This window comes from Ceratina calcarata, unplaced genomic scaffold (assembly GCF_001652005.2).
Source record: "Ceratina calcarata isolate Rehan_Ccalc_2016 unplaced genomic scaffold, ASM165200v1 scaffold434.2, whole genome shotgun sequence".
NCBI lineage: Eukaryota > Metazoa > Arthropoda > Insecta > Hymenoptera > Apidae > Ceratina > Ceratina calcarata.
Genome location: NW_017167164.1, coordinates 474 through 11,495, shown reverse-complemented (window position 1 = coordinate 11,495; position 11,022 = coordinate 474). Strand labels below are relative to the sequence as shown.

Sequence of the window (11,022 nt, the reverse complement as noted above, 5' to 3'; positions counted from 1 at the left end):
CCATGTTTTTAATAAATCGGAAGTCAAGAAAACGATGTTTAAGTAATAACAGTTATTTCGTGTATACATACGTTTTCAGAACAATTTATAAACAATTGTTATAAAGAGGAAATCAACTTACGCGCTGGATCGCGTCGCAACAGGCAAACGGCCCCATCTTACAATCCGGGAGGCAAGCAATGCGCATTTTCGAGTTAGAAAGTCGTTTCTCAACGGACATAGGGAGCGCGATAGTCAGCGGAACTATCTGCAAAGATCACAGTGTGACGTAAACGACGATCTAAACAAGTATCAGCTGTGTAGCAGTCATTGTTCGTATCCGTTTTGGCAGGCGTACAAGAATTCTGTTTTTCTTCGTTTTTCTGATCGTCGGGCGTGAGGTCCGACGGGATAAACGGGATACACATCAGTCAGGGAGAGAAGTGGCGAAAAAAAGGGGGGAGGCTACGAGTTTTCCGTGCAACGCGACCGTGTGTGGCTGCGTGCGTACTCCAGCCCCAGCCCCACCAGCCGATCTTAAGGACAATAATCGTGTGAAAAACGGGGCGGTACGCGCATAAGCCTGGCCTCGAGCAGCGAGTCAGAAGACGGTGGACTCGCTCCGCCACCGTGCAAAAGGTCTCGTAGTTCCCTCCCGGCTACCCTACGACCAGCGGACGAGCACCACACCGACCCTGAGATGGAAAACTATCGGTAACGCAAAAAAAAAAAAAAAAACAGGGCCCTAGATCATCGCGACCGCGTAGTCAACAAACGAAGGGGCTTACCCCCTTCGTAATGACGCTCTCACGTGTATCTTCTTCCTTGCAGAATCTCAAGACGTATCGACGTCGGATTCCTTTCATATGTGCTGTCTATCAAGCGGTTTTCTTATTTGTTCAAATCCTTTCATCGAGTAGTCATAGATCTTTCGTACATTGCATTTTAAATCTCTTTAAACGAATCAGAAAAAAAAAAGTAATAATAATAATAACAGAAGAGACGTTTGAGTCAAGATAGAATGTACCACACTTAGTACAAGCGCGTGTTACTATTCTGGACTACTATTGCCGTCACGGGTAACATTTCCCTGTGCATGACAGCATAATGCAACAGCAGGCTTCAAACGGTGGCATTTCCTCCGGGCTACAGCAGAATGGGTCCGACTCCGGCGGACCTCATGCAAATGGCAACGTGTTACCAGAATCGGATAATGACATCAATGGTGTAAATGGGGAAACGAATCAGAATATGGGACCGCCGAAAGTAATGGACAAAACCAATCAAGACATTGTCAGGCTCATTGGACAACATTTGAAGACGGTTGGACTTAAGTATGTACCTTCCTTCCTCTACGTCTGTCTACTGTGATCACAAAATGATCTCATCGAACGAAGGAAACGTCGTGTATTACAATCAAGATTTGATAACCAGTTGAAAATGTTACAGTTTAACTTCAGCAGTTCTCATTTCTTTTACAATCTGAAAGTTTCCTTTGTTCATCTTCAGTTTTCCTTGTATGTACATTTATCAGAAGTATTGTATCGCAACCTATCTAAACTGCACACTCATTGGTGGGAGAAAGCTAATTATAGAAACTTGAAATATAGTCAGCAGTATCTTTGCAGTATCTATCAGCAGTATGCATGCAGGGACGCACATGCAGTATCAGCAGTATCTAAAGTTATATTTGCTTTATAATGATCCTGGCAATAAAAGAAGAGGCACGTACATTTTGTGAGGGCACGAGCTGCCTTTAACTCTATCAAATTCTTATTGTATTTCACTGAGATCGCAATCGAAACTATCACACCTGAACGAAACCCATTTTCATCAAGTCGTTCAATTTTTCCCATGCTGAATTCACAGTGTGAAATGTAATTTACAGTCGCACAGCAGATCTCCTGATGCAAGAATCTGGTTGTCGTTTAGACCACCCGTCGGCAGCGAAATTTAGACAGCACGTAATGGACGGTGACTGGACAAAGGCGGAACACGATCTTAGCGAACTAAAAACATTTTTAAACGGAGCGAATCAAAGTCTAATAGTAAATATAGTCCTTAGCGCGTTTCAATGCGCCTACGTACGTTGCGCTAATAATTATTTATTTATAGGAGATGAAGTTCTTGTTACTAGAGCAAAAATATTTAGAATACTTGGAGGAAGGATTAGTATTGGAAGCATTGCACGTTTTACGCAATGAACTGACACCGTTAGGGCATAACACTGGTCGTGTTCATCAGTTATCTGCATTTATGATGTGTAGTGGACGCGATGAATTGCAGGTAATATACATTCACGTTCTTGTTCCAGTCTATATTCTATTCATGAATGTATGTATGTATCGAGAAACGCCTGTTGTTACACTTTGTTTTGTACGTACTAATGCATTTTCAAAGATTGAATTTTGTATGGATATAGAAATATTCTGAAACTAACCAGTTACTGAAAATTTGATCACTAGCAAATAGACACTTGTTAACAGACACGTGCAGGCTGGGATGGCAAAGGTGCAGTCTCGAGGGCTGCTCTAATGGACAGACTACAGAAATACCTGCCACCCTCCATTATGTTACCACCGAGACGCCTTCACTCTCTCTTGTGCCAAGCTGTGGAAATGCAAAATCAACAATGTACATACCATGTAACACAAACTCAGGTACTACTCATCATTTTTTTCCGTCGCTTCTCTACTCCCGACGCAACTTCGATTGATTTACTTTTCTATCATTAGACAAGCTTAGAAAATGTGTCGCTACTCGTGGACCACAGCTGTAGCAAAGAACAGTTCCCATGCCATACTATACAGGTGCTCAATAATCATTGTGACGAAGTGTGGTATTGTAAATTCTCTCCCGACGGTCGCAAGCTAGCCACGGGTTCGAAAGATATGACTGTAATCATTTGGGACGTCGATCCAGTGAGTACGAAAAGCTCCGAGTAAGTGTGTATTTGCTGATCAATCAGTGTGATAGCTTGGTACTATTTAAAATAGGATACACTGAGGGTGACACACAGGAAAACGTTAGAAGGTCACACTTATGGGGTGGCGTTAATCGCATGGAGTCCCGATAGCAGCCTTTTAATTGCCTGCGGACCTGAAGATTGCCCGGAGCTTTGGCTTTGGAGTATCGACCCGCCTGATTACGAACTACGCGCGACAGTCACTCAAAGCACTGACGACTCACTAACAGCTTGTGCCTGGTATCCTGACTCACGGAAGTTTGTCGCGGGAGGGCTTCGCGGACAGTTCTATCAATTTGTAACATATCAATTGAACGTGTAGCGCAACGTACGTGGTTGCTCGAGTATCTAATAAATATGTGATCGCGAAATTTCAGGACATAGAAGGCAACGTCACGGAGTCTTGGGAAGGGGTCAGAGTGAAGTGTCTGTGGTGCAAAAACGACGGGAAAACGGTCCTGGCTGCCGACTCGCATCATCGAATTCGGGGATACAACTTCGACGAACTATGCGATGTTACAATGTAATATTTGCTTCCCCACACGAACAATGCGCTACGTGATACGTTATTATAATGTTTGATATATCGCAGATTGCAAGAAGATCATCCCCTAATGTCCTTTAGTGTAAATAAAGCTGATCGACTCGCGCTTCTCAACGTAGCTAATCAAGGTGTACACCTTTGGGATTTGCAAGACAGATGTTTAGTAAGACGTTTCCAAGGTGTAACTCAAGGCCATTTCACAATTCACAGTTGTTTCGGTGGTGTGAATCAAGATTTCATTGCATCCGGTAGTGAAGGTAAGTCTTTGAAGCAGTTTAAATTCTAAGACACCGTTGGAGCCTCTACAAGATTGGACAACAAAACAAGAAAATGCCAAAAACGAGCACCCTGTACAATTTGTTACAGATACTAAAGTGTACGTATGGCATATCAAAAGAGAACTACCTATAGCAACTCTAACAGGACATAGTAGGACAGTGAATTGTGTATCATGGAATCCCGTGTATCACCAAATGATGGCTTCTGTATCAGACGATTGCACAGTAAGAATATGGGGCCCTAGATCGTCCACGCCGGAGAAAGTCGATAGTGACAAGACTGGTAAGTCGTTTCCAAGGAGATCGAACGAAGACTAAATCCGTAGATCTGACACGAATTTGTATGTTTAAATTGCAGTACCATTAGAAAGCAACTCTTCGAATGGTAGTGGATGGCATGAAATGGTATCGTAGCGAACTACAGTATATCAGTGTTCCCATGACCTCATGGTGTTCAAAAGACTGTCATATTGATCGTTATACTGACTCTTTCCTGCCCATAGCAGTTATCTCTCTTTATGCCTCGTTACCGTAAGTCTACGACTACCGTTGTGAGACGAGAGATACGTTAGCATCAACTGCTAATCTGATTAAACAACTAATGATCGGGTGTATTTAAAAACCTCTCTCTTCTTGATTAACGGATTTTATATGGAAAGTCTTGTTTCTTTTGGCTATCGAAATTAACCGGTACACACGCGTTCAATAATGTACACTTCTCTGAGAACGAATGACAGCATAATATGTTTGCTATTATAGTTTACGATCAAATAAAAATTCAACAAATTCTACCGTAGCTTGGATGTAAAGAAAAAAAAAATATATTAAATGTGCAGTAATAAATAACGAAGCAATGGACATTGCAAGAAGTAAAATTTCTAGTTTTTGCGCAATTATCGTAAAGGAGGAGGAGGAATATTGTTTTGACAAGGACTATGTCAAATTTAATCTTTCTAAAAATAAAATGCTGTAAATAACAATCTCATGCTTAATGGATTTTTAATTAATTTTTTAAATCGTTGATGAGAGTGTTCTCATTTTTCACATATATATATATGTAACTGCCATCCTACATTGATACCGTATGTTTCGAATTGTATATGCAGGATAAAGAAGGTAGAATTAACGTAAACACTATACGAGAAGAGTTTTAATTTTCATTAAATAATTTGTCACGGCGAATAGGCGAGGTGTGACGTGTGAAGTTTATAAACGTATAAACTCTGTTGCGAGACATGCGATTCTATATTCAAGATTAGTCAGAAAATTTAACGAACATTGATCGATTTTACTATATGAAATTGAAATAAAAACTGAATTTGAAAGTTCAGCATGATGTTAGTACCTTCATTCAATACTGTGATTTCATATTATCATAAAACGTATGTATGTACTTGGTATCGAAAATTTACGAATTAAATTACATTTGCCTTATATTGTCACGCTCATGGAAATTTTACTATAGTAGGGATTCATAGGGAATCGTTGATCACGCGTTCGATTTGTTTCGAATTTATTAGACTTAATTCACCGATCCAAGATCTTTGGTACCTACTCCTACATCTAATGCCTTTTTTTTTAATTCTGCCTACAGCGACATGTTTTTTAAATTTCGCCAACTTTTTCATCAACAAAATAGAATAATCTCGAAATGCAAATTAGAGGTACATCGTAAAATATAATCGAGATAAATATAAACGAGAAGAAAATGTCGGTAGTTATGCCCCTAAAATTATAGTGAGATATGATATCAATCACTATTATCATTTGCATTTACCTACGGTGCCTTAGCACTTTATAATCTAATTGAAGAGTCATCTTTTCATAATTTCGATGAACGTGTAATAATTTCGTATGATTTGCGATGTGACAAGTAATTAATGCAGACGAGTCATAGACAAATACAAGAAACTGATATTTCGCAATAAAGTCTTTCAATAAATCGTTTCTGTATTTCTAGTATACTGACAAAGTGGTCACTATTTTCGTACTAAGTGATCAGTTATTTTCGTATAATTAATTATTTTTATATTTGGTTGTGAAATGCTTGCTTCCCTGAACAGCAGACAAATCGTCGAGGAATAATAATTAGTTCTGTAAAATATCAGTGTGACACAATAAAATTATGTAAGACGTGGCATGTTCGAATAGAATTTCAACTATTTCGTGTGGACAAAGGGCGTTTCGTGGAAACGTGGAAATTGGAAGACGTGATTAATCTTACTTAATTTATGGTAGAGGAATGAATAATTCAAACGAACTGTACACTTTTTCAACAGTATTATCTTACGTTCGACCGCGTATTACACGATGTTTAAATAGTTTTGGACCATATAACGAGGCGATTAACGAAATTGGATAAACCATAATATTATACTTAAGCGTAAAAACACCGATATCTCCACATAACGACTTACGTTTTCACAGTGCAATCGAAGTTGTATATTAGGAAAGCAAATCTAATTAGATTACGATTCGCATCTCATCGAGGAAGAGACACTTGTTGAAGAAACCTTTATGTACATTATTATTANAGTTAAACGAGTCTTAATTGTAAGTTAGAATTTAGAATATATATATAGTGTTAGAAGTATATTTTATTATTTTCGTTTCAAGTCACGGTCACGATTTCTATATATAAATGTACGACACGCAGAATATATGTATAATTGTCCCTCCGAGTTGAACGAATATAATAAAATAAAAAGTGAACATATGCAATATGCATAATCTCAAGATAGTTTAAATTCGTCCCGGTATTTCCCGACCTGCTATCAACGATATATCTCATGGATTGATCAAGGTATAGTATAATACTGAAGTATAGTCTGTAATCAAGTGTGTTCGGTGATGATCCGAAAATCACCCACGCAAACTCCCCCCCGCCCCAACTCCACGGCATAGGTCGGATGCGTTTGTGAACGCGAACCTTTCCGGGAGCTCCTGCTCGGTGCGGTGTGTCCGTGGGAACATCTTCTACGGTTTCATCAAGTTTCCTCGACCATTCCACGAAATTAAACACGACTCCGCGATACGAGCCACGAGTCCACCGACCGCCCCACCGTTTAAGGATCGCTCGTGACTTCTACTAGGTTGCGACCGGGCAAACGAATGTCCTTTCTCGATTCTTGTAACGGGCATTTGGTCGCGAGAGAATCCGACGAGCACTGGACCCAGCGCGAACGAACCACCGATCTTCATCGACCGATCTGACTGATTTTTGTGATCCAGTCACCGAAAACTTCCATCATTCCGTCAAAAACCGAGTGCCGACCCGCAGGGTGGCGATCATTTGATACGGTACGTATGAATATCCACGTAAGACGTTATGTCCACCCGAATGGACGAAGGATGGCCGTTATGTACGGACAGATGGATGTGCTTGCACACCTCCCCTATCACGTGAAAATTTTCGTCTTAGTTATCTCTGAGTCACGACTTGCTATAATCTAGAACGCGTGTTACGATTCTTTGCCCAAAATATATATACATATATGCTCGCAGGTTCAATATTTTTCGACCGATGAATCATGATTTTCCTCGTTCGGTATTTCCTTGTTACGCACAACCGTTTTCCTCTAATTTCTCTGTTGGACGAGGGACGTTATTTATTGGAACGTAATTTCATCAATTTCTCTGGTTATCTGTTTTGTAAGTGAGCGACGTTAATTGACACGACTTCGTATTACTCATTCGGTACAATACGTATTAACATAATAGAGTAACTAATTTGCAAACATTCGACCGTCTCGCCGACAGTATGTTTGCGATCCAGTTTGTAGCCGATGCTTGTCATGTTATCTTCCAGCTCGTTTTATACCAAACTTGGCCTGATATATTTCCTGTACAAACCAGTAAAGTTCCAATATCCGATACAAAAATATCGTTTCAACTTTTGTGTATCGAAATTCTTAGCACGCATATGGTAATCCCAATGGCGACATTCTTTCTGAGGTATAACAAGCAACTTTGAGCAAAATCCCAGTAGATGAATTTGTCTGATCCGACTTCTGTACATTTGCCTCATAAGCCAGGAAATAAAATAAAATCTGTTCTACTTTTTTAAGATAATGAACGTTCTATTTCCATGAAACAGGAATTAGCTCGGTGGAAGCAGCAGAATTAATAGTTTAATGCGCACCTGTGCGCCTTAATCGTGAATTATAACACAGATGTTATCAACTGTCATCCGATTTTGATGAATGATAGCAATCTATAATTCTTAACACCTTAAGCGTAGATTATACACGGTATTTCCGTGCCCCCAATGAAGACCTGATCTCTGAGTGGCGTGTGCATTACCCCTCCATACGTCCCACTGGATCTTTGTGAAACATGTATTTCTTGGCCGTCAGATAAGCTTTGTTCCCTGAAGTAGACTTGGTACCACGCAAAGCCTGCCTGATAGTACTTATCTTTCTCGTATAAATAGTGGCCGAAATAGTTGCTTCAGGTTCAGTATTATCCTGCGCTCTCCGTTGTCCACATGAATCTTTGACCGACAGTCTCGTATAAAGAATAAGTGAAACAGTTTCTTCTGTCTTAAATCAGTGACAGTCTCAGATTTATTATTGAAACTAGTCGTCCTACAAAGGTTTAAGCGCGTTTAAACCTTTGCCCGATTTTATTTGGTGATAGGTGTCATTAAAGCTACGAGAATTACTTTTAAACGCCAGGTGAGTCTTGATAATTACTTCATTTAAAAGCTCTTGCGTCATGCTTTCTTTGTTACAAGTGTTTAGTCTTTTACATCATCGTGTTGTGTAATTCTTTAGTTTTGAAGGCGAAGTTGTTTGCTCAGGAAAACAGATTAAAAAAGAAATTACTGCTCCTTGCCATTTTGTTTCAATGACGTTCAAGCTATCTTAAACGACTGGCAAGAAACACATATGATTAATACTGATAAAATTCGATAAGATAATTTTGTGAATGTTAAAAAAATGTTTGCAACAAAAGTCTAAACGACCCCTGAAAAACCGATCAATATATCCCTGATTACTATTTCATAAATTAAATGTCGTTTAGAATATCTCGTTGTCAATTGTTCTCAAATTTTTATTTCGCAAGATATGAAGCCTTTCTCGTTAATATAAGAATTCCTTTTATCGAAATCCTTGAGAAAACAAAATTATGTATAATGCTTTCTGCTCGGACTAGTAATGAGTACTCCGGATTCGATTGCTTTATCAAAATTGTCTATATTTTCTATTAAGAGTCCGTTTCTCGAGATGAGTTTTAATTAATATATGAAACAGTAACGATGTGATCTTTTGTTGCAGGGTTCAATCTGCGATAGGCTGGTGGGCCAGTCTATTGGTAGGTGCGTGAATAACTGCGACAACTGGAAGTTGTACCTTAAAACAGAGCCCCCGTGACTTTGCTAGCACCTCCATAGTTATCTTGTCTTGACCCGACTCCTCACGGCTCACCCAATTCTCACAGACAGCTGCCTCGTGCGTGTCGTTCCGATACATCGTTCCCAAGTCGAACGAACGTAAACGTCTAATTGCCGAACTTTTACAGTTTGCTGCCTAGCGCCTACAGAGTATCTTACGGAAGTTTATAAAATAGTCAATATGAAGGTAACGAATCTGGACGAACGTATTCATGTTCTGGACCGTGCGTCGAACGCTAGAACCGTCATCAAGGATATCGCGTTGAGCGGATTGCAAGAAGAAGCCTTCTACGTGCTCGACGTTGGAGACATCGTCAGAAAACATCGAGTATGGACGGAAAAATTGCCACGCGTCAGCCCCTACTACGGTACGACTATTGAAAAAATACGTACGACCTAGATCTCGTTTAGAAATATAATCTAACTAAATCTCATTGTTCGATTTCAGCTGTGAAATGCAACGACAACTTGATCGTGATCGAAGTATTGGCCGCTCTCGGCATTGGTTTCGATTGCGCCTCCAAAGTAAGTGGAAATTTGATACACATAGATACTCAAGATAAGCGACTATCTAACTTAGATTTATTGTTCACAATTCCTAGACGGAGATTAACAAGGTATTAAGCGTCGGTGTCGACGCGTCTAGAATCATCTTCGCGAATCCAGCTAAACCAGCGTCACATATTCGTCATGCCGCCGCTGTCGGAGTCGATGCAATGACGGTAGATAACGAAAGCGAATTGCATAAGATTAAGAAACTTCATCCCGATGCCAAGGTAGCATAAAATATATTCTCCTTGTTTCCTTAAGTTACGCTTCTTCTCAGTCGTATAAAATGATCGAATCATCCTTTGACTTTCAGGTCGTCATTCGAATCCGTTGCGACGCAGAAGTAGCTCAATGCCAGTTGGGCATGAAATTCGGTTGCGATCCGATTTACGAGGCACCCAATCTTCTGCGCCTCGCGCGCGTGCTGGGTCTCGACGTGATCGGAATCAGCTTTCACGTTGGTTCCGGTTGTCAAGATCCACCCGTGTTCCATCGGGCCATACGCCACGCCAGATCGCTGTTCGATCTGGCGACCGACATCGGTTTCAAGCCGCATCTCTTGGACATCGGCGGCGGTTACCCGGGGAACAAAGGTACCAGCATCGACAAGATCGCCGACGTCGTCAATAAAGCGCTCGACGAGTACTTCAACACCGACGCCGTTCACGTAATCGCTGAACCCGGCCGCTTCTACGTGGCCTCTGCATTTACACTCGCGACCAGTATTCACAGCAAGCGTTCGGTCCGCAGCAACGAAGCTTCGCCCAATGTCATTACGCACAACATGTACTACATCAACGACGGCGTTTACGGATCTTTCAATTGTCTACTGTACGATCATCAGCACGTGACTCCGATACCTTTGAAGAAAGGTTGCGGGAAAATGATCCCCTCGAGCATCTGGGGACCGACCTGCGACGGTTTAGATCAAGTCGTCGAAAACGTTCTGCTGCACGACATGGATCTCGGGGATTGGATCATCTTTGAAAATATGGGAGCTTACACTCTGCCGGTCGCTTCGCCGTTCAACGGATTCCCGGTACCGAAAGTTCACGTCATCGCCGACGAGAACATTTGGTGCCTTTTAAAAAATGCTCTGCCTTTGACCGAGGAGCACTTCGTCATCGGCAACACTCCGGCTAATTTACGACTCGGCCTGGACATCGGTGGCAACGATACGAACGGATGGCACAATCCGAACATCGAACTTACAGCCACGGAGATATTGAATGGCGCTAATAATCCGCCGTCGTCCTATATTTACGATTACGTCGAAGTCGATCCTTTGAATTAATACGCGACGACGAAAGAC

At 41.0% G+C, this 11,022-nt stretch overlaps 2 protein-coding genes across 4 annotated transcripts; both read left to right on the top strand.

Annotated features, from left to right (window-relative positions):
* Window positions 1-240: 240 nt before the first annotated feature.
* On the top strand, window positions 241-5,200 carry LOC108626909 (WD repeat-containing protein 26). Of its 2 annotated transcripts, none has more exons than XM_018027849.2 (11): window positions 241-693; window positions 1,083-1,313; window positions 1,868-2,027; window positions 2,095-2,265; window positions 2,466-2,639; window positions 2,715-2,900; window positions 2,976-3,242; window positions 3,322-3,467; window positions 3,537-3,745; window positions 3,855-4,049; window positions 4,125-5,200. In XM_018027849.2, the coding sequence occupies exons 1-11, from the start codon at window positions 680-682 to the stop codon at window positions 4,178-4,180; spliced, it is 1,809 nt and encodes a 602-aa protein (XP_017883338.1). In that variant the 5' UTR covers window positions 241-679; the 3' UTR covers window positions 4,181-5,200. The 2 variants fall into 2 exon arrangements, with proteins under 2 accessions (XP_017883338.1, XP_017883339.1); XM_018027850.2 differs by having other exon boundaries at window positions 811-1,313.
* A 1,483-nt stretch (window positions 5,201-6,683) lies between these two features.
* LOC108626910 (ornithine decarboxylase 1-like) lies at window positions 6,684-11,016 on the top strand. Of its 2 annotated transcripts, none has more exons than XM_018027851.2 (6): window positions 6,684-7,066; window positions 9,046-9,219; window positions 9,290-9,529; window positions 9,610-9,686; window positions 9,764-9,937; window positions 10,024-11,016. In XM_018027851.2, exons 3-6 carry the CDS (start codon window positions 9,343-9,345, stop codon window positions 11,002-11,004), a joined length of 1,419 nt encoding a protein of 472 aa, XP_017883340.1. In that variant the 5' UTR covers window positions 6,684-7,066; window positions 9,046-9,219; window positions 9,290-9,342; the 3' UTR covers window positions 11,005-11,016. The 2 variants fall into 2 exon arrangements, with proteins under 2 accessions (XP_017883340.1, XP_026670981.1); XM_026815180.1 differs by lacking the exon at window positions 6,684-7,066 and adding an exon at window positions 8,157-8,442.
* Window positions 11,017-11,022: the final 6 nt, after the last annotated feature.

Coding starts and splice junctions, on each gene's coding strand:
- LOC108626909 (XM_018027849.2), top strand. Junction 3,468..3,536: donor GAACTATGCGATGTTACAAT/GTAATATTTGCT, acceptor GATATATCGCAG/ATTGCAAGAAGATCATCCCC. Junction 3,746..3,854: donor CATTGCATCCGGTAGTGAAG/GTAAGTCTTTGA, acceptor AATTTGTTACAG/ATACTAAAGTGTACGTATGG.
- LOC108626910 (XM_018027851.2), top strand. CDS start 9,343: ATGAAGGTAACGAATCTGGACGAACGTATTCATGTTCTGGACCGTGCG. Junction 9,530..9,609: donor ACGCGTCAGCCCCTACTACG/GTACGACTATTG, acceptor GTTCGATTTCAG/CTGTGAAATGCAACGACAAC. Junction 9,938..10,023: donor AACTTCATCCCGATGCCAAG/GTAGCATAAAAT, acceptor TTTGACTTTCAG/GTCGTCATTCGAATCCGTTG.